Raw genomic sequence first — 22119 nt, 5'->3', positions numbered from 1 at the left:
TACAGCATATTTACATACTCCTTTATAGGTACATTTGGAAAACACTGATCTAATAAGTATATTCACTTTCTGTTTCAGAACATTTACCCTTTTAACTGTTCTTGTTGTGTGCCCTCAAGTTGTTTCCAATCTATAGCAATCCTTTCACATGATTTTCTTGGCAAGAGTAGTTCAGAAAGCTTTGCTGCTGCCTTTCTATTGGGCCTATGAGAGTGTGACTTGCCCAAGTGGGTTTAATGTCCGAGTGGCAATTCAAACTCTGGTCTCCAGTCGTAGTCCAATTCTCAAACCTTTATACCACACTGGTAGATTCCCTGAGATTATTTAGTCCATTTAATCTTAATTGTGAATGGGTTATTTCTGAGTCCTTTTATTTTAATATTTATTTGTTTGTTTTTTATTTATTTATTTATTTATTTATTTAATGAACTTGTGCTTTATGATTAGTACCAGTGCAAGGCAGCAAGCTGTCCTTTTCAATACATTGGAAGTAAAATAATTTGTGGTATAAATTACGCTTCACTAAAATCTACCAGATTACACTTCACCAAAATCAACCAGAAACTGTTCAATAACATTTAAGGCAGCAAATACATTCTTCAGCGTCAGGTTCAACCAGTAATGGTCCCTTCAATCTGAACTTTGCTTTTTGAACTCATATTAGCTTATTCCTGTCTAGTACGATCTTTGACTTCTGGAAATCTTTAGGATGAGGCACATGTAAACACTTTTGCAACAGCAGAGTAGCTTTCAAATACATTCAAGTTATCTGCATCTAAATGAACACATTTCTCTATCATGTTGGGCTGAAAAAAATCAGGTTTATAGCAGAAATCATAATGGTACCTGTCTGATTTCTCTTATCAAGTCAAGAAAACTCCCAACTCTTGTACTATCAAAGAAAACAAATTAATTTAAAGGCTTTTCATTGAAAAACACTTCTAGTTTGTTTATTAGTAAATCACAAATGTGCATGCATCAAATTTTGATTAAAGTATTCAGTGCATCTGAAATCATGAGGGAAGAGGTAAACACTGATGTGGCATTTGATTTCTTGACATGCATGTCTGTAATTTTAGTAATGAAGCTTGCAGCTTTCATAGCTTGACTGTAAATCCTCTTTCTAAATTTTATTATCTTTGCCTTTCCCTGTCAGTTCTTTCCCTATGTTGTTCTTTTGCTTCTACCTTAATTCTTTTGCTTTCCTCAAAAGAAAGTGCTGGCTCAAATTAATGATTAAAGTGAAATAGAGATAACAGATAAGGAATTCAAGCAACAATTAATGCTGTTTTAGAAAAACATGGTTTACTGTGTTTAGAATATCTGTAAATATCAGTGGAGTTCTAAAAAGCTATGCAATATGTTTTGTCAGTGCTAGTTAGAAGTACCCCCAAATTTTCCTGTAATCTTTGCAATATACCTGTGCAGCCACTGCAGAAAAAGCTAGGTGACATGTTTCTGAGTGGAAAGCAAGTAAGCAGTATAGCAATGATTCAGCAGAGTATAATTATGGGAAATATCCTGAGCGATGATGAAGGTGATGGAGCATTTTGGGGACAGGTAGAAAACAGCTAGAGTAAAGCACATTACTGATGTTATCCTAGTCACAGGCAACACATTTCACAGAAAACATGTTTTGATACATTCAGAGAAAATAATAATAATACATCAGTAGGTTCTTTTGCCTGATTTAACAGCTTGAATTTGTGGTTTTCTTCTTAACATACTTAAGTTGCAGTTTTGTAAATAGTGCAGATATTCACCATGCTTGCTCACTCACACAGTCTCTCCCACAATCTCTCTCTTACATATGCACACATTGTGCTTCTGTGCAAGATACAGACCAGTATGACCTGCATACTACGTAGATTTATAGTGTAAAACAGATGCTTGCATCAGAGCCCAGTTTTTTGAGTAATCCAGTCTCGAAAGTACGTTACTCGTGTGTAGACTCCAGGTTTATTTGGCTTTCCGCATTCATCACCCCAGCTCACTATGCCAGCAAGATACCACATGTTTCTTATATCAGGGACAACCAATGGACCACCGGAATCGCCCTAGAGAGAAAGGGGGAAATAAGTTGGAGTATGAAACCATTCATCCCAAGAACTGGAAACAGGAGATTGATATGAAGATTCTGAAATATTCTATGAAAAAGTCATGCACTCACTCAAAGCCAGGAAGGGCATTTGTGTGCACAAATGCAATTTACGGAATGCATCAATGTCAGGATGAATAAATGGGCATGTAGTTCTGAAAGCTGACTTTTAGGTTTGTAATCTCACTTTCTAAGAATGCGTTGGGACCTCCATTTGAAGTTTTGACTGTCCGTTGATTGAATAAATATCCCTGCCCACAATTCCCCGGAGTGCACAGAGGATGGAGTCAAACCCTATACATTTTAATTAGATTCAAGGAATCTGTAATAAGATCACTACTAAAGAACCGCCACTGGATCCCACTCAACTGACCAACTACAGGCCAATGTCAAATCTCCCCTTCCTGGGCAAGGTTCTAAAGAGAAGGTGACCTCAAAACTCCAAAGTTTCTTGGATGAAACCGATCATCTGGATACATTTCAATCTGGTTTCAGGCCTGGCTATGGAACTGAAACAGCATTGGTCACCTTGGTGGATGATCTACGAAGAGAGCTAGACCGGGGGAGTATGTCCCTGCAGTTCTCCTGGACCTCTCAGTGGCTTGCGATACCATTAACCATTGGTATCCTTCTGGGCTGCCTCTTGAAGAAGGAGCACTGGGGGAACTGTTTTGCAGTGGCTCCGGTCTTTCCTGGAGGGGCAGACCCAGTAGGTGGAGATGGGGGACTCCAATTCCCTGCCCTGTCACCTGTGGGGTCCCTCAGGGCTCAGTTCTCCCCCCCCCCCCCCCAATCCTGTTTAATATTTACATGAAACCACTGGGAGAGATCATCTGGAGTTTTGGAATTCGATGTCAAATTTACACAGACACCCAATTCTATTACTCCTTTCCACCAAAAGCCAAGGATGTTGCTCTGGTCCTGAACCAGTGTCTGTCATCAGTGATGGACTGGATGTGAGCCAACAAGTTGAAACTAAATCCAGACAAGACAGAGGTATTCCTGGTCAGTCGTAAGGGATTTCAACCTGTGTTGGATGGGGTTGTATCCCCCTGAAGACACAGGTCTTCAGTCTGGGGGTGATCCTGGATTCATAGTTTACCTAGCACCTTCAAACAGTTAAAACTTGTATACCATCTGCGTCCATACCTTGAGACGCCAGACTTGGCCATTGTAGTCCATGCCTTGGTCACATCCCATTTGGAATACTGCAACTCTCTATGTGGCCTTTGAAGACAATTTGGAAGCTGCAATTGGTTCAGAGATTGGCAGCCAGATTGCTAACCAGATCCATGTATCGTGAGAGGATGACTCCCATGCTATGGTAGCTCCACTGGTTGCCAGTCTGCTTTCGGGCCAAATACAAAGTGCTGGTCGTTACCTATAAAGCTCTAAATGGTTTGGGTCCAGACTATTTGTCCAATCGTATCTCCCTATACAGAGCATTCTGTGCAATGCGGTCAGCAGAGAAGGCCCTCCTCTCAGTCCCACCCCCGTCACAAGTGTGGTTGGTGGGAACAACAAAGGGGGGCTTCTCCATGATCGCTCCCCATCTCTGGAACTCCATCCCCAAAGAAATAAAACCAGCACCTCCCCCCCCCCCTTCTTTAAAAAGCTCTTGAAAGTGTACTTGTGCAATTTGGCACATGGAGAGGAGGAGGATTAGGACATTTCCGTTCCACTGGAATGCTGGCTTACCTATCTATTCCACTGCTGTTATGGTACATGAGAAGAATAGCCTTGATAGTCATTTTAATGTGTTTTAATTGCCTTTTTCTAGGATTTATGTCTAAATTGTTAATTTATGTTAGCCCTATAATTAGGTTTATTTGATTATTTGTATTTGAGTTGGGCATTGAATGTTTGCCTTTCTTGTGTGTAAAGTGCCCTGAGTCCCTTGGGGAGAGAGGGCGGTCTATAAATAAAGGTTTATTATTATATTATTATGTGACTGATATAGGGATTTGACAGTCTTGAAGAAAGTAGTGCTTTCATACCTCTGGATATTTGTTGGGGGAAAATCGCTATATCAGCATGAGTGTATGAGGCCTTAAGGTTGTTTCCTAGATATAAAAGGCTCACAAAACAGGTTCATACTATAATCACTGTTATTTTAAAGATGCACAGAAGTCTGCTTTTTCACTAGAAAAAATATTCCACTACAGAAGGCTAAGAATACAAGCTGAGTTCTCACTTTCAAAATTCCCAGAGATGGAAGCAGACATTCAAGATTAACATTTGTAAAGATCTCAGAAGGGGGCTTTTAGAATAAATGTTAAAGTTGGGAAATGATGTTTCTCTATATACATGTTTTCCTAAGTTGTTTACTTGGAATTAATTCTGTCAAATGAAAATACACATACTTGGCAGGAATCTACTCCTCCTTCCAGGTACCCGGCACACAGCATTCCAGGAGTTATAGCCCCATTGTACACTTCTTTCCGATTGCAAGTGTCCGAGTCTATCAATTTTACAGTTGCTTCCTGAAGAACGTTGGGGGTTTTACCTAAACAGAAATATTTCATTAATACCTCTAATTATATGCTCTAGTCTCAACAAGATTATACAATGAATCTTCAGCATTTTCTTTAAAGTGCCCTTAAGTAAGTATACTTACACATACCAATACCCTAAATCCAATCCCTTGAATCAGTGGAAGTTATGTGAATGTTTAATTGCCCCATATTAATGAAGTCAATAAGTCATTTCTAGTTGAGACTAGCAATTGGATTGAGGTCAATGTATTTCAGGTTTGCAGAACAAAATGGTATTTTAATAATATAAATATTGAATACTATTTATTTATTTATTTATTTATTACATTTATATGCTGCCCTTCTCACCCCAAAGAGGACTCAGAGCGGCTTACAAGTTAAAATTGTTTCTGATTTGTGCATTATTTTCTTTGGACTTCAATCTGGTCTTGATCTTATACAATAAAGACACAAGGAGTCATTCAACGGGTGTTGTTATGGCCAGGCAGCCAGGCTGTTGAAGCACTCTCGCCGTGAGGCTGCGGGGACCATGGAGGTGTTAGCATTCTCTAACTACAACTTCCAACAACTCCAGGAAGCATGATCCACCCTATTTGGCATGTTCCACCCTAGTGAGATGCAACTGTATGATTGAAAACATGTTTTAAATTATTAGATTACCTATCATTAGATTACATTACCTTCAGCAAATTATGGAAATATCACCAATGCCACAGGGGAAAATACAGTTAAAATGCTATCTTAATTATTCCAAGATAAGGTCTTTATTAGGAATTTGATGGGAGTTGTAATCTAAGAGCACCCCAATGGCAACAGAATCCCCACCCCTGATTCAAACATATGCAGAAGATTTAAATTCTGATCAGTGGCATACCTGTTTTAAAAAGTACTGCCACTGTATGAAATTTGGGAGTGCTACTATCATATGTGTAGATAGTAGTGCTTACTTGTACATTTTTCTCAGAATTATAGCCAATGAACACTCACAGTATGTACAACACATGGTCAAGGTTAACCATACACACAAGCCACTGTGTGTGTTTTAGTATCTCCAGCAAATACATCAAATTTAGCTTCCATATTTATTGCCACAAGGAGTTAATTTAACATTGGATTTCCTTGATAAAGGATTCAGAGGGGTACAAATGTTTTGACCAAGTCAGGAAATCCCGAACTTTGTGGCTAGAGCTGGATTTCAACCCAAAATTTCCAGGGAGCCTCTGCTTGGTCTTCTACTGGAGAATCAAGTGGGTGAAGTAAATAAACAGCCTCTTCTTTGCTAATTAAAACATCTAAACAAAGAAAACGAGAACTGCACTGCCTTCTGGAAAATGCCCCTAGTATCTCCTTTGCTCCTTGTCTCAGATAATTTTGTTCAGATTGATATAAAAGGGTCCATACACATTGTCAACATCCCTCCTATGCTCAGTTTCTGCTGCAGTTCTTAGTAGTGTTTCTCACTCTGATTCTGGTCTACCATCTGGCTACTCCCCGTACAAAGCCTTCCATATGTAGAAACAGGGCAGGAGGTTGATAAGAGATGTATTCACATTTAGATTTATTTTCAGCACAATCCAGAAACGAGTTTCATTGACACACTAATGTTGTCTCCCGTTTGAAAAAATCCTTACTTCTTCTCAGTATTGTCATTAATGAAAGTAATTAAATATTGTATTCTAAATGAACAGACATACCATCATTACTAACTGCTCCCCATCCTGTAATAACGGCATCTATATTGTATGGGAAAACATCACTTGCATCTGGAAGGCAAACCTGACGAACAGCTGTTGTAAACTCCACACGTCTAGCTAGCTGCAAAACAGCAATATCATATTCATGGGCAGGGTATTTGTACTTTTCATGAACAATTATGGTCTTGACACGCCGTATCATTAGAGGAGGCTTTAAATAGGTTCCAAATGTCACAGTCCATTTACGTGGATCTCTTGCCCTGAAGAACAGGTAAGAGTTCATGATGAAGTCACACTATTACTAAAATTAATATGTATTAATATATGTATCTGACCAAGAAAGAAAGACAGAGAAAAAGAAAGACAGAAAGAAAGATCTGGATACACCATAATTCAAGATATTCTCAGCAACAGAAAGACACAGAAAGGTTGGATCTATGCAGGTGAGCTAATGGTTGCCATTTCAAGGCAAAGTGTTCCAAAGAACAATACCACAGATATGGAAGATCTTAGAAAAAAAGTCAATATTAACTGATGGCGATCTGAAGACCAAATATAACAGATAAAATGATGTTATTGACAGGAGAGATTTTCAAACTGGGAGAAAAATTTAGTATATGCCTACAAACACTGATTCTCCAAACAAAGATGTCACTTCACGTTAGTGACTGAGGCAGATATGATGCTGAGAATACTATTGTTTGCTCTGCAATTCTAGCCATAATTGTCAAAAGCATTGTTCATTATGTAAGACTTTTCTATCTTATCTTTTTTTTCCATCATGAGGCTCAAGGGGACAGCAGTTCCTATATACTTTAATCATGCCATTCTAGTAGTTATACCAACACAGAGAGTAAGTTTAACATAGGTTACACTGTTCAACAGAGAAAAAGTTGTGGGCCTGAAAATAGTTGTTCTTTTATGATTTTGGGGTGCTGAAAACGAAAATGACATTTAAAAATGTATATTGGCTCTAGTTTTAATGATATAAGCAATCACGTGATCACATATGGTTGAAAAAATGCATGTTGCGACTTACACTATGGAAGATTCTAGAATACTCTAAAAGTTTGATGACATAATGCCATGTGCAAAAGCCAGAAAGCCCTATATAAGGCCAGACTTTTGAACGGTGAGGGTCAGTCAGTTGAAGACTGAGACAGTATCATTAAACATCATTTTACATTGTTCTTTTTACTGTAGTTATGCCTCGCACGTGTGTAAATAAAGCTCTATGGAAAAAAGATATCAAGGCAAATGGACTCCGTCAATGCTGTCAGACTACTGCTGGAGCATTATAAGAGACAATTCTTTCCTTGAATACAAAAGAAAAGTCAAGAGAAGCAAACAGGGTATAAACTAAAGTCACAATTAAAGTGACATTTAAACTTTCAGACTTTTCAACTGCATTAGGCCTACTAATATAGTTTCTTGCTGCACAAACATAAACAATAGACTAATTAAATAAACATTTCTCATGTATAAACTATTGGCAATATAATTTGACTAAAATTTAGTAAATATTCACGGTTTATATGCATGCAGTAAGGTTAGGCGCATTATCATAATATTAACAAATTACCTATTGTGGAGAAAATTATAATAGCTGTTGCATAAAAACCAGAGCCAATTAACACATTTAATTATTATATTTGAATTCAGCATGTTAAATTTATTAAGAAACGGCACATTTCGTTTCCGCAACTGAGAAAAACTGAAAATTTGTAGAACAGTGTTATATGCATAAGGTTAATTTACAGTATATGGTCTGAATGTGATTACCTTGGCATGAAATATTTTGCACTTCTTGTAATAAGAGTCATATCCTATATTGGAAATCCTGGATTTCCACTCTGCCTCTTGTTTTTAAAACAAAAGCATTCAGACAATGCTGAGAAAAGAACTAGCAGTATGAGAAAAGGCTTCTTAACCCCTTTGTGTTCATTTGCTTTACTACACAACCTCCATGATGAAGTGGGGGAAGATGAGTGTTGCAGGAAGGGATCTGCTCAGAATTGCCACTTTTTTAGTAAAAAGACAAAAAATGAGGGCCAGGAATTTGGCCCTAGAAATTAGTTGCGATACTACACCCTTTTCACTCCTCCTCTGTAAGATCTTTGGAAGCTACTGCCTGTCGAAATCAGTGGTCTAAATGGGAGCCTTTTCACACTGCACAATTATAGCACTGTGGTATCACTTTAACTGTCATAGCAAGATCCTGTGGATTCCTATGACTGGCGATTTAGGGACAAGCATTTACAACTCAGCCACAGAGGTTTAGTATCTCTCCAAATGTTCCATAAGATGTTGCCATAGCAGTTAAAGTGTACTGTTAAATGGCCCTTTCTATACATTAACTTCACACATGCCCAAACAGAGCAATAGAATTCTCTATGAATGCTAGAGAGTTGCATGTGCTTAATTTTATAATTGATTGAATAGAACTCAAAAAGTGCATACATCTATTATCCCAAACAGACACTTACTCTCTAAAACAGTGAGCTGCTGACAGAAGCCATGTGTTACTGATCAGTGTTGCACCACAACGATGGAGAGTAGCTCGCTGGAGACTGACTTGCCACGGCCATTCTCCAGACCTTGAAGTAGCTTGTCCTCCAGTTATTCTTGATGTGCCTACTGATTTGTTGTATCGAAGCCCACAGACTGTTAACGGCATATGGAGAGAGAGGAAGTTTAGGATTTCTGAAGTATATGATTTGACGCATATAATCGTAAAATCCAGGAACACCCAGTAGTGCGATGGGTTAAACCAGGGGTCCTCAAACTAAGGCCCGAGGGCCGGATGTGGCCCTCCAAGGTCATTTATCCGGCCCTTGCTTAGAGTCAACCTAAGTATGAAACTATTTGAAAGTACACAATAACAATTCTATCTCATCAGCCAAAAACAGGCCCACACTTCCCATTGAAATGCTAATACGTTTTTTTGAACTATAAATAAGATATGTGCAGTGTGCATAGGAATTCATTCATTTTTTTTCAAATTATAATCTGGCCCACCAACAGTTTGAGGGACTGTGACCTGGCCCTCTGTATAACAAGTTTGAAGACTGACAGGTTGGAGGTTTGAAACCAAGGAGAGTGTGGATGAGCTCCCTCTGTCAGCTTTAGCTCCTCATGTGGGGACATGAGAGAAGCCTCACAAAAGGATGGCAAAACATCAAAACATCTGGCATTCCCTAGGCAATGTCCTTGCAAACAACCAGTTCTCTCACACCAGAAGCAACTTGCAATTTCTCAAGTTGCTCCTGACATGGAAAAAAATAATCATAAAATCATATAACTGCAGTAGCTGGGGGTTTCCCTCCATGCATGTGTATATTCACGAAGGGCAAGGGTCCTCAAACTTTTTAAATAGAGGGCCAGGTCACAATCTCTCAAACTGTTGGAGGGCCGGATTATAATTTGAAAAAAGCATGAATGAATTCCTATGCACACTGCACATATCTTATTTGTAGTGCAAAAAACACTTTAAAACAATACAATAATTAAAATGAAGAACAATTTTAACAAATATAAACTTATTAGTATTTCAATGAGAAGTGTGGGCCTACTTTTGGCTGATGATATAGCATTGTTGTTGTTGTGTGCTTTCAAGTCGTTTCAGACTTTGGTTGACCCTGAGCAAGGACCGGGTAAATGACCATAGAGGGCCGTATCTGGCCCTCGGGCGTTAGTTGAAAGACTCCGACGTTGTTGGAGGACCTCTGACGTGGGTTTTGCTTATAATTCAAAGGATTAAAGGAGCAGATCATTTGATGATCTGCTCCTTTAACCCTTTAAATTATAAGCAAAACCCACAGATTTCACATGGTTCATTCTCCTGGCATGTTTTAGCTTGTTTCTACCACTACATACAGTGGTGTTTTTAGATTGCAAAGTATATTTACAACCAAAAGTAGACTTCTCCATTTCAATAGTTTCCAGTTTTAAAGAGTGGACTGGTTCCTAACCTGTCAAATAGGTAGGAAACACCTGTACTAATAACCATTCTCTGCTGCCCTGTTGGTTTGATTGCCCACCATCATTTTTATAAAGGAAAACCAGTACAGCAAGGAGAGGTGAAACGCTAACCTAGATGCAATGTTATGTGGGCAAAGATTCAAACATAAAATCTTTTTCAAAAAAGAACACCACTTTTAAAAAATACTAATCTTCTATACAAAATGCCAATAAATTGAGGGAATGATCAAGTGACCTAGATGGCCAGCAAACCTAGGTGACTACACAGCAGTCTTGGCCCAGGTCTTCCCCAAACCCCTGACTCCACCAGAATCATAATTCAGGGATGAAACTACATGGAGCTGTTTGTTTGTTTTTAAAGCAGGCTCTTCCACCAAATGGTAGGCTTTTGAAGGCACCAGGCACCTACAAGTAGTGTCTTCACATCAAAATGAGAGAAAAGTTATGTGTTCCAACAGGATTGGGATTGAGGTAAGAACATGCTATTAAACCTGTATAGATTCATTCTAAGAAGGTGTACTCTAATCCAGAGGTCCTCCAACTTTTTAAACATAGGGCCAGGACACAGTCCCTCAAACTGTTGGAGGGCCAGATTATACTTTGAAAAAAACATGAATGAATTCCTATGCACACTGTACATATCTTATTTGCAGTGCAAAAAAAACCCCCACTTTAAAACAATACAATAATTAAAATATAATTACAAATATAAACGTAGTAGTATTTCAATGGGAAGTGTGGGCCTGCTTTTGGCTGATGAGATAGGATTGTTGTTGTAGTGTGCTTTCGAGTAGTTTCAGACTTAGGTTGACCCTGACCGAGAGCCGGGTAAATGACCTTAGAGCAGGGGTCCTCAAACTAAGGCCCTCCAAGGTCATTTACCCGGCCCTCGCTCAGGGTCAACCTAAGTCTGAAATTACTTGAAAGCACACAACAACGACAACAATCCTATCTCATGAGCCAAAAGCAGGCCCACACTTCCCACTGAGATACTAATAAGTTTATATTTGTTAAAATTGTTCTTCATTTTAATTATTGTATTGTTTTAAAGTGATTTTTGCACTACAAATAAGATATGTGGTATGCATAGGAATTCATTCATGTTTTTTTTTTTTTCAAATTATAATCCGGCCCTCCGACAGTTTGAGGAACTGTGACCCGGCCCTCTGTTTAAAAGGTTTGTGGACCCCTGCCTTAGAGGGCCGTATCCAGCCCTTGGGCCTTAGTTTGAGGACCCCTGCTCTAATCTGTATGAATAACTACAGGTCTATTGCAAAGCAGTGAGAGCTCCAAATCTGTTGTCCTGATTAAAATGCTATTAAAAGCTACAGCCAAGAGGAATAATAATAATAATAATAAGTCTAATAATAATAATAATAATAATAATAATAATAATAATAATACTTTATTTGTACCCCGCTACCATCTCCCCAAGGGACTCGGTACGGCTTACATGAGGCCGAGCCCAAACACAACAATACAAGCAATAATAACAACAATACAAGCAATTAAAAAATAGACAATAAAATACACAACATTATCAATAAAACAACACATAATTAAAAACAGTGGGAATGCCAAATGTAGAGTTAAAATTGGAAATAATTTTTATGATGAGCTGATGCTACTGTTTCTGCTAAATAGCAGCTTATGTTGAAGAAAAACTTGCAAACATAATCAGTAGCAACACTTCCTCATACACTGTAGCTGCTGAGTTGAGACTAGTCAGTAAGGTTGAATTCTCAGAAATGGTTCAGAATCTTCTTGAAAGGGGGTTACTAATATGAACTTGTGGTACTTACAGCCATTGAGGATAGTTTCAGCTGTTTGTTGCTTTATATCTGGAAAAAAAATAAGTAAATAAAGTTAGATATCACAATGACTTTATCTAGAGGAATAATTCATTTTTGATCAAGCTGCATTATCAGATTCATTATAAGCTCATTTTCTTTGTTAACACAAATAGGGTTATGTATGATCTGTAACCCGAGAGGATGGGACTTTTTCACAGTTTTTAATTGGTTGAATAGCACCTTCTTGCCCCATTTTTCTAACCATAATTATGTGTGTTGTTTTACAGCTCTTCTCTGACTCTGGTGTCATCTTCATTTATGGGTGTTTCCCAGTATATTTATTTCACTTGTTACCTCTTCACTACTGTCTCTATCATCGCTGTCCTTTCCTTCACTTTTATTGTCAAACTACTTCCAGTATTGATACAAATCCCCATATTAAAAGGTTCTTTTTTTATTTCTCAAAAAATGGATGGGAAGCAGTCTTTTTATTCAAAATGTGCTTCACAAATGTGCAATACAGCAGTAATGATGCAAAACTCCATGCTCCACCCTTTCAAGTGGTAAGAGTTTTATTTATCGTGGTTCATGGTTGCAGAGACATAGCCATTTCAAATTGTGTCCAACTTTTTAAAATACTCAGTATACTGAATGCACCATGTAAAAGATTATTATTTAAATTCGATTAATTATTTGGAGGCTGCAGAGACTCTGCCACCAATATACAATATTCTGAGGAATGTTTATTCTGGGATCAGGCCACCACCAAAGACAGTTTTTGTTTGCCCAGAGTTTTAAAAGTAAGCTGGATTGTGCTGAATTCGAACTCGGCGCACAGAACACTGAGATGGATATTAATGAGATTTTTCTAAGTAGTTGCTGCCACCAATCTAGAAACTCTGTTTCCCTAACGTGCTATGAAACTTCTTCACATAGAGGCACACTGAGACAGTTGTTTGTTAACAAAGAACAAAGATGTTTATTTGTGGTGTTTTCAAAAACACAGGCACTTAAGCATAACGGTTGCAAGAATGACTTATTTGGCTACTTAAAAACAGTTGAATACTTGGTTTCAAATAAAAACTCTTAACTTCCTCAGAAAACTAGCAAGACTTCTTCATGACTAGAATCCTTTTACTTCAAACAGTCCTTTTCCTGGGATCTATTTCTAATTACTATACCAGCTATTCTCCCCTAATAGCTCTCTGAACTCTATAACTAACTTCTTTGGCTTCTCTATCTCCCTCTCTCCTTCTCCTAACTCTCTCCTTCAAACACCAGAACCTGACAGTTAGATTTCAAAAAGCACTCTTCAAACCTAATTTTTTTTTTTGCACTTCAACCAAGCTCCACCCACTTTCTCCCAGCCAATCACAAGGATTCTCAACATTTCCCCCCAGGCTGCTTCTAAGCTCCGCCTCCACTAGGAAATGACTAACCTAAGATGACTGCCCCAGGCACCATCACCCACAAAATGCCTTAGGCTCAGGCCTAATTCCTGAGCCTTTTCCTGGTCTAAAGATAGGCAATTCATCACACACTACATCTGCACTGGATTACTACATTTGCAGGTGGAAAATCTTGTTGGAAACATCTTACCATTTATGGAATGAGCTACTTGGAGGAGGAGCATTAAGAAAAAAATCACCTTAAAATATATTAACTATAAACTCTACTAATATATTTAGATAGCAATGCCATCTCTTATCAAAAGTTCTATGGGATAGATGTTTAGAAAATAAAGTGGGTTATTTTAATTCAACAGAAAGCCTGCAGTTGAAATTCATTCCTGACTTATCGAGTTGATATCCATGCTCTCAGGTGAATACTAGGCAGAATAACTGGAACCTGAAAAAGGATAATGATTTTTTTCACAGATCACAACTAAACCAAAATGAGATCCACGATTATTGAGAGAGGGGGGAAGATAAAGCATTAAGGATGTGAAAATGCATAAACCTTCATGGGTATCAGTGTATCATGTAATACCAGTATCAGTGTATCAGTGGTAGCTTTTAAAATAATGTAACACATGAATACTTTAATGGTAAGTCATAGGCCTGGGTAACAACGCAAAAATTTGTTTCTAAAATCGATTTGTAATTGGGGTTTTTTTTTTGTTTCGATATTTAAAATAATTACAAAATTTTCCAAAAAAAAGTTCGGTATTTACGAAATTTTGTAAATATTTACAAAACATTTTGTAAAGATGGCGCCCTTTTTTTTCAATATTTTTAAAATATTTTTTAAATTTAATTATTAATTTAGTAGAATAGGGAGGAGAAATTAAAATTATTATTAAGGAGGGAAGGCAGGCACTCACTCTGGCGGGCCCTCTCGCTCGCCGCTCGCTCGCCGCTCGCTCGCCCCTCTCGCTCGCTTGCTCAGCCGGCGCCGAGAGAGGAGAGCTCCCAGCAAGCATCGGCAGGCGGCCATCTTACGTATTTCCGAAATGGACGGAAATACAAAATTTTTTGGCGCCTGCCGTTTCGATATTTAAAAACACTTCCAGGTTAAAAAAAAAGTTTTGTAATCGTTTCGTAATTCAAAAATTAACGAATTTTTTAACGAATTACGAATTAACGAAACGAATTGCCCAGCCCTAGTAAGTCAGGCTGAGGATGAATTTGAAATAGCAACATGCTGAAAATAATGCTTAAGAGCCAGAAGAGTGAAGCAATGTAGACTATAGAAGTACAAAGAATGGGCAGTTGCCTTTTAATTCACAATGCTATGATTGCTGTGTATGCATAGATGGAGAAAGAATTGGACACCAATAAAACAGTACTTGTGCACTGGCATCAAATCCCCAGAAGGTGGTGCTCTGTACTATAGAAACAGACTTATCTGGAGCATATACAAGTTCTTCACTTTTTGCTTAAGTCCACCATTCCAAATATTATTATTTAGGGCAGTTAATAATATTAAAACATGAAAACACTGGAAAAATAGCATAACACAGCAATTAGCATAATTTGCCATATTCTAAGATCTAAAATATTTCTGTAGCACCTCAAATGGGGAAAACAATTATGTTTCAATGTTAAACTCAAATCTGAAATCATATTAAAATATATCCAAATACATGCAGTCCACGCGTTATGAACAATACATCATTTCTACCCCGTTCTTCTCACCCCCGCAGGGGGACTCAAGAAACGTTCTGTGGGTTTATTCTTAGGCTGAATTTGTATGTAAGTCAGAACAGGTAAAATTTTTAAATGTAACTCTGGCCAATACATTTTAAAAAAGTTTTGGATAGCACAGGGGTTAACACTCCTGCAATGTTTCTTTTGCTGTCCGTCCCTAGGACGACTGGATTTTGAAAATTTTGGGTTGTTGTAGAAAGACAAAACTTCAGTTGAGACACCTTTTCCCCATGATAACCCTTCCTAGTGGTAGATTTCCATTCATTTCTTATTGTCTTGCCCCCGTTTGTAATTACAGGTCAGATGTCTGTAACTCAGAGACTGCCTCATCGAAAAAAATATCGAGGTAGATACTAATCTCTCACTGATTGCCCACTTCCAAACCCTTTGTTTTGTATTTTCTTTATTCAAGCACTGAAATTCAACCAAATGCACTATGACTATACAGTGCTATCGACAAATCCATTGGAGGTACAACAACAATAGAAGCCCAATTATTGTAAGTAACACTAGGACGCGGAACAATGGCTTCTAACTGCAAGAGAGGAGATTCCATCTGAACATTAGGAAGAACTTCCTGACTGTGAGAGCCGTTCAGCAGTGGAACTCTCTGCCCCGGAGTGTGGTGGAGGCTCCTTCTTTGGAAGCTTTTAAGCAGAGGCTGGATGGCCATCTGTCAGGGGTGATTTGAATGCAATATTCCTGCTTCTTGGCAGGGGGTTGGACTGGATGGCCCATGAGGTCTCTTCCAACTCTTTGATTCTATGATTCTATGATTTCATCCTTATTTATTTATTTATTTATTTGCAGCTTTTATATTTCGCCCTTCTCACCCCGCAGGGGACTCAGGGCGGATGGCAAACATTCAATGCCAATTTTGACATACAACATACAGACATAGACAGAGGCTATTTAACTTTTTCTGGCCGCCAGGGGAGCTGTCGCTTTCATCGTCCATCTGCGACACTGATGAAGTACTTCTGCATTCTCCGCATGCTTTTGCTGAAGTCTTTTTTTATGGCCTCATAAATCAGTTAATTTAGCCTCCCCACACTTTAAGGTGGTACCTTATTTTCCTACTTGACAGATGCAACTGTCTTTCGGTTTGCAAAAGTCGACAATTGCTTGGAAACCCACTCCTACCCAGGCTGGCTTCGAACTCATGACCTTTTGGTCAGAGTGAACTTAATGCAGCTGACACTCAGCCAGCTGCGCCACAATCCTGGTGCTTGACAATCCCTGCGCCACAATCCTTGAACCGCTTAACAAATAAGTTACAATCAGACTGTAAGAATGAGCAACTTGTGGCCTTCCAGGTGCTGCTGGATAGAAACTCCCATTGCCCATTCTATATTAGCCAGGATGAATGAGAATGGTGGCCTGGCAACAACTGGAGGATCACACGTTGTCCATTTCATCTTTTACATGATTTTTAGTCACACTACAGAAAGCTGTTTCTGTATTTAGCAATGAGCAGAGTTTGAAACAGCTTTCCATTGTGTGACTTTTGGTATTCAAAAACTGTTACTTATAGCTGGAAAGAAGGTACAAGTACTTAAGAAGAGACAAAACAAGATGGTCTGAAATGTTGGCAAGTTCAGACATACAAATGGTAGTCACTGCAAGCTAATGACTCCATGTCATTGGAGCAGTGCATCTGCTCTGCGTTTCAGTTTCAACTTCAATAAATTACCCAAGGGATTGAAGCTATTTTGTAGAATTTAACTTTCTGGATAGCTTCTATACGATAGTCAGTGTAGGTTTTTTTTTTTTTTTTTTGTCGTGTCAGGAGCAACTTGAGAAACTGCAAGTCGCTTCTGATGTGAGAGAATTGGCCATCTGCAAGGACGTTGCCCAGGAGACGCCCGGATGATTGATTTGATGTTTTTTATCATCCTTGTGGGAGGCTTCTCTCATGTCCCCGCATGAGGAGCAGGAGCTGATAGAGGGAGCTCATCCGCCTCTCCCTGGATTCGAACCTGCGACCTGTCGGTCTTCAGTCCTGCTGGCACAGGGGTTTAACCCACTGCGCCACCAGGGGCTCCTGTCAGTGTAGTGTAGTGGTTTGAGTAGTGGATTACAATTCTGGAGACTAGGGTTGAATTCCCTGGAAACCCACTGGGTGACCTTGAGTGAGTCACAGACTCTCAGCTCCAGAAACCACATAAAAGGGCTTCCTTAGAGTTGTCATAAATCAGACATGACTTAATGGCACACAGCAGCAACAACAACAACGACTACAAATGACTTCTATAAACTTCAGACCGAAACTCAGGGCAGATGCACAATGGAAGCTACCATCTATCACTGTCTGAATGTACTTACAGGTGATCATGGAACAACCCACTTTGAATTGGAAATACATGTTTCCAGGACTCCTGGTCTTAAAAGCACTCAAAAAAGGATTAATTTTGAAAAGTGCTCAGAATCAGCAGTTTCTTTTTGACAATCAAAATGATTTTCTCTATTCTTCATTTTATAATAGGAATAATTTAGGAAAGATTGCACTTCAGCGTTGCTTTGTTCTCTGTACTATTTTACATATACTTATTATTATAAATCCCTCCCTGAAGGGTAATCTAAAAGTATGTCACTCACTGTGCACCACTTCATTCTTGTTTATCTTTTCACTCATTTGTCAGTCATCACCATTTGATCCTTTGCTGACTTCTTAAGTCACTCCAGTGCTCAGTTTGTAGATCAGTGAAAGAAGACCAGGGCATGGAAATGTTACCAATGGAGAAGTAGGCATGCACTGCAATTAATTTTTAATGAGTATCCACATTTGACAGCTACTTAAAAGGGCAGGTAAGGATAAGTAGAGAGTTCCATCTATCAAATGGAGTTAGGATATAGACAGGTGCAAGCCTGAGTAATATGTTCATTGTGATGTCCTACTCACACATGACGATGATGATGATAATAATAATAAAAATAATCGGAAACTTCTCAAAGCACAGCAGACAAAGAACCAATACAAGAAAACTGCACTGCAAACCAGAGCTGACAGCAGCACAACAAAGCATTGCACGGGCAGTTCCTTGACAAAATTGAAGTAAAAGTTGATAAGGAGAAGACTTAGTTATGGCTCACGAATGAACACTGAAGAAGGAAACAGAAGGCCTGATTCTTGCAACCCAGGAGCAAGCCATCAGGACAAATGCAATTAAGGCTAGGATCAAAAAATCAGCTGATGATCCAAAATGCAGACCGTGCAAGGAAGCTGATGGATGAGCCACCACCGAGAAGGCCCTGTCCCTCGTCCCCACCAGACGCGCTTGTGAGGACGGTGGGACCGAGAGCAGGGCCCCTCCAGAAGATCTTAACAATCTTGATGGTTCATAGGGGAGAATCCGTTCGGACAGGTAAACTGGGCCGGAGTCATTTAGGGATTTATAGATTAACACCAGCACTTTGAATTGTGCTCAAAAGCTAATTGGCAGCCAGTGGAGCTGGCGCAACAGAGGAGTAGTATACTCCCTGTACCCTGCTCCTGTTAGTAATCTGGCTGCCACTCGTTGGACTAGTTGGAGCTTCCGGGCAGTCTTCAGAGGCAACCCCATGTAGAGAGCGTTGCAGTAGTCTAAACGGGATGTAACAGAGCATGGACTACCGTGGCCAAGTCTTTTTTGCTAGGTCTTCTAGTGCAACTCTGTGGTATCCTTCTAGCCCAGGTATAGTCAAAATCTAAATCCATGGTTATCAGTGAGGACGGTCTTGAAATATATTCCCTGTGGATAAGGGATCATACTGTATTTTTTTAACGTATCCCATATTGTAGGATCAGTTCGAACAGTTTGAAATAATTTAAAACCATAAATATCCAACTGCATATTAAGCCATTTAACACATAAAACAAAGCAGAATGAATGCAGTCAAAATCCTTTCAATCACTCATCTGTGCAAAGATGGATAAGATCAATCACATCCCCAAAGTGTTAGTAAACTGCCATGTTTTCACTTGGTGCTGAAAGACAGCAGTGCTGGTGCCAATCAGGTGTTTAAAGGGAAGGCATCCATAATTAAGGTGCAGACAAAGCCTCCTCCCACACTCTCTTACTATGTATTGCCTTGATTGATGGGACACAAAGAAAGGCCCTTCAAGCATATCCCAGACAGGTATATAATGCAGTAACTCATTTTTCTAGGTCACGTCTAATGATGGAATCCCAACCAGGGACTCATGCTGAAGTATACTATCAACAGTGACAGGCATTTTTAGCTGTGAAACTCTGGTATGTTTTCGGCCCATGCTCCACAACATTTTTTTAAATCAGTGTAGATATATCCATCCAATGCAATCTGCTTTGCATGCCTGAGATGGCTTTTATTACTACCCTTGAGGTATTTGTCTGGTGGGAAGCACTGGAGTCAAACCAGGCTAATCATCCATATAATGATAGGGATAATTGCAGGCAGACAGAAATATCTAGGAAAAGAAAATGGCCAGACAAGCACCCAACCGGTTACCATTTCCTGTATAGCACACCTCTGAGGCACATATTTACATGCACATTTATGTCTTTACCAACACAAAAACAAATCCCTACCAAACCTGTCATTTACCTGGCGACTGACATTATTAGCCCAAAAGGAAACAGCTTTTTTTTCAGACAGTCTTGACACTGGGAATGACAGAGGCAAGATTAAGCACTTTTCAGAGCTATTAGATTCATTGGAAGAGTTAGATATGTGTTATTTCTCTCTCCCGGAGATCACCAATACAGTACTCTAAGGTTGCATCTGCATTGTAGAATTAATGCAGCTCGACACTACTTTAACTGCCATGGTTCATTGCTATGGGATCCTGGGATTAGGAGCACGGTTAAACAATGACACTCTTTGGCAGAGAACGCTAAAGATCTCGTAAAAGTAGAAATTTTAAGTCATTTCTGAAATATGTCAACCATAAGATACTTATCATGGCTCCAGTATGCTGATGACAATGTCGTCTGTGTGCATTCAGAAGAGGATCTACAAGCCACTCTAAACACCTTCGCAGAAGCATACGCGAAGCTTGGCCTGTCACTGAACATCGAGAAAACCAAAGTGCTGTTCCAGCAGTCACCAGCCATCCCCTCCCCAATGTCAGAGATACAACTTAATGGTGTAACATTAGAAAATGTTGACCATTTCCGCTACCTTGGCAGCCACCTCTCCATCAAAGTCAACATCGACACTGAAATACAACACCGCCTGAGCTCTGCGAGTGCAGCATTTTTCCGAATGAAGCAGAGAGTGTTTGAGGACCGGGACATCCGTAGGGATACCAAGGTGCTTGTCTATAAAGCTATTGTCCTCCCAACCCTGCTCTATGCCTGCGAAACGTGGACTGTCTACAGACATTACATGCAGCTCCTGGAATGATTCCATCAGCGCTGCCTCCAGAAAATCCTGCAAATATCTTGGGAAGACAAGCGGACAAACGTCAGCATGCTGGAAGAAGCATAGACCACCAGCATTGAAGCGATGGTCCTCCGCCATCAACTCCGCTGGACCGGCCACGTTGTCCGGATGCCTGACCACCATCTCCCAAAGCAGTTGCTCTACTCTGAACTTAAGAACGGAAAACGGAATGTTGGTGGACAGGAAAAGAGATTTAAAGATGGGCTCAAAACCAACCTTAAAAATTCTGGCATAGACACTGAGAACTGGGAAGCCCTGGCCCTTGAGCGCTCCAGCTGGAGGTCAGTTGTGACCAGCAGTGCTGCAGAATTCGAGGAGGCACGAGTGGAGGGTGAAAGAAAGAAACGTGCCAGGAGGAAGGCGCGTCAAGCCAACCCTGACCGGGACCGCCTTCCACCTGGAAACCAATGCCTTCACTGTGGGAGAAGATGCGGGTCAAGAATAGGACTCCACAGCCAACTACAAACCCACAAAAATAGTCATCAAGGAAGACCATTTTCTAGATTTAGTCCCTTCTTCTGAGGTTGTGAGAATATGGCTTGCCATGGTCACCCAGTGTGTTTGCATGGCCGAAAGAATTCAAGACCTGTCTCGAGAGTCATATTCCAATGCTCAAACCACTAAAGTACTCTTATTTATACTCTTAATTATAGTTAATTTCATTCTGAGGTATTAGAAATACGGGAATTTGTGCAGTTAGACCAGGCATGGGCATACTTCGGTCCTCCAGGTGTTTTGGGCTTCAACCCTCACAATTCCTAACAGCCAGTAGGCTGTGCCCAGCAGCATGGGTAAGGCAAGGCACCACTTGGGACAGACACGTGGTTGTCATGGAGACCATGAAGTCCTGAGCCACTCCTGGCAGGGCAATCTCGGCATGGATGATGAAGTCTTCCAGCACTGTTAGCTGCCGAGAGTCTAACGTCAACCCCAAGACCACCGAAGCTAGCTCAGGAAGGGAGACTATTGAGCAGTGGGGTGGGCGGTACATCAATACAATCCTTATTCTGTCCCTTATATACAGGGTTAGTCAAAATGCATAGGCCAATAAGCCATTCAATTGAATGGCTTATTGGCCTATGCATTTTGACTAACCCTGTATTTGCTGCTGGATTCCAAAACAACACATGTTCTGTACTGCTCAGATGTTCATGACTATTAAATACAGAACTGTTGGAGGAGGGAGGAAAAATTATGCATAGCTCTTCCAAGATGTAAATTGATGCAGTTTCCTCATGTGGCAAATATGTAGCATCTCAGAATTTCTTAAGAAAATGGGGAATATTCTCAGGATTTTTAGTCTTGAACCATCCTATTTTTATTATAAGGACTGATGGACCAAGGGAAACTGGAATACAGATAGCTGGCTAAATCAGAGGTATAGATTAGTATTTATTTTAACATTTCTACTACAAAAACTCTGGTCCATGCCAGAGACTAGAAAACTGACTTTCTTGGACTACAATACCCAGCATCCTTCAGCTAAGTAACAATGTTGATCAA

At 39.7% G+C, this 22119-nt stretch overlaps 1 protein-coding gene across 1 annotated transcript in view; it reads right to left on the bottom strand.

Moving 5' to 3' along the window:
• Positions 1-435: 435 nt before the first annotated feature.
• LOC132779644 (transmembrane protease serine 11C-like) overlaps positions 436-22119 on the bottom strand; it is an 83022-nt gene continuing 61338 nt past the window's right edge. The window contains exons 5-9 of the mRNA XM_067470132.1: positions 12071-12109; positions 8774-8951; positions 6288-6547; positions 4462-4604; positions 436-2057 (exon numbers count right to left, since the gene is read on the bottom strand). Of these exons, the coding sequence (XP_067326233.1) occupies positions 1896-2057; positions 4462-4604; positions 6288-6547; positions 8774-8951; positions 12071-12109 (782 nt within the window). The 3' untranslated portion in view covers positions 436-1895. The remainder of the gene's footprint in view (positions 2058-4461; positions 4605-6287; positions 6548-8773; positions 8952-12070; positions 12110-22119) is intronic.

This window comes from Anolis sagrei, chromosome 6 (genome assembly GCF_037176765.1).
Source record: "Anolis sagrei isolate rAnoSag1 chromosome 6, rAnoSag1.mat, whole genome shotgun sequence".
Lineage (NCBI taxonomy): Eukaryota > Metazoa > Chordata > Lepidosauria > Squamata > Dactyloidae > Anolis > Anolis sagrei.
This window is presented reverse-complemented; position numbering and strand designations above follow the sequence as displayed.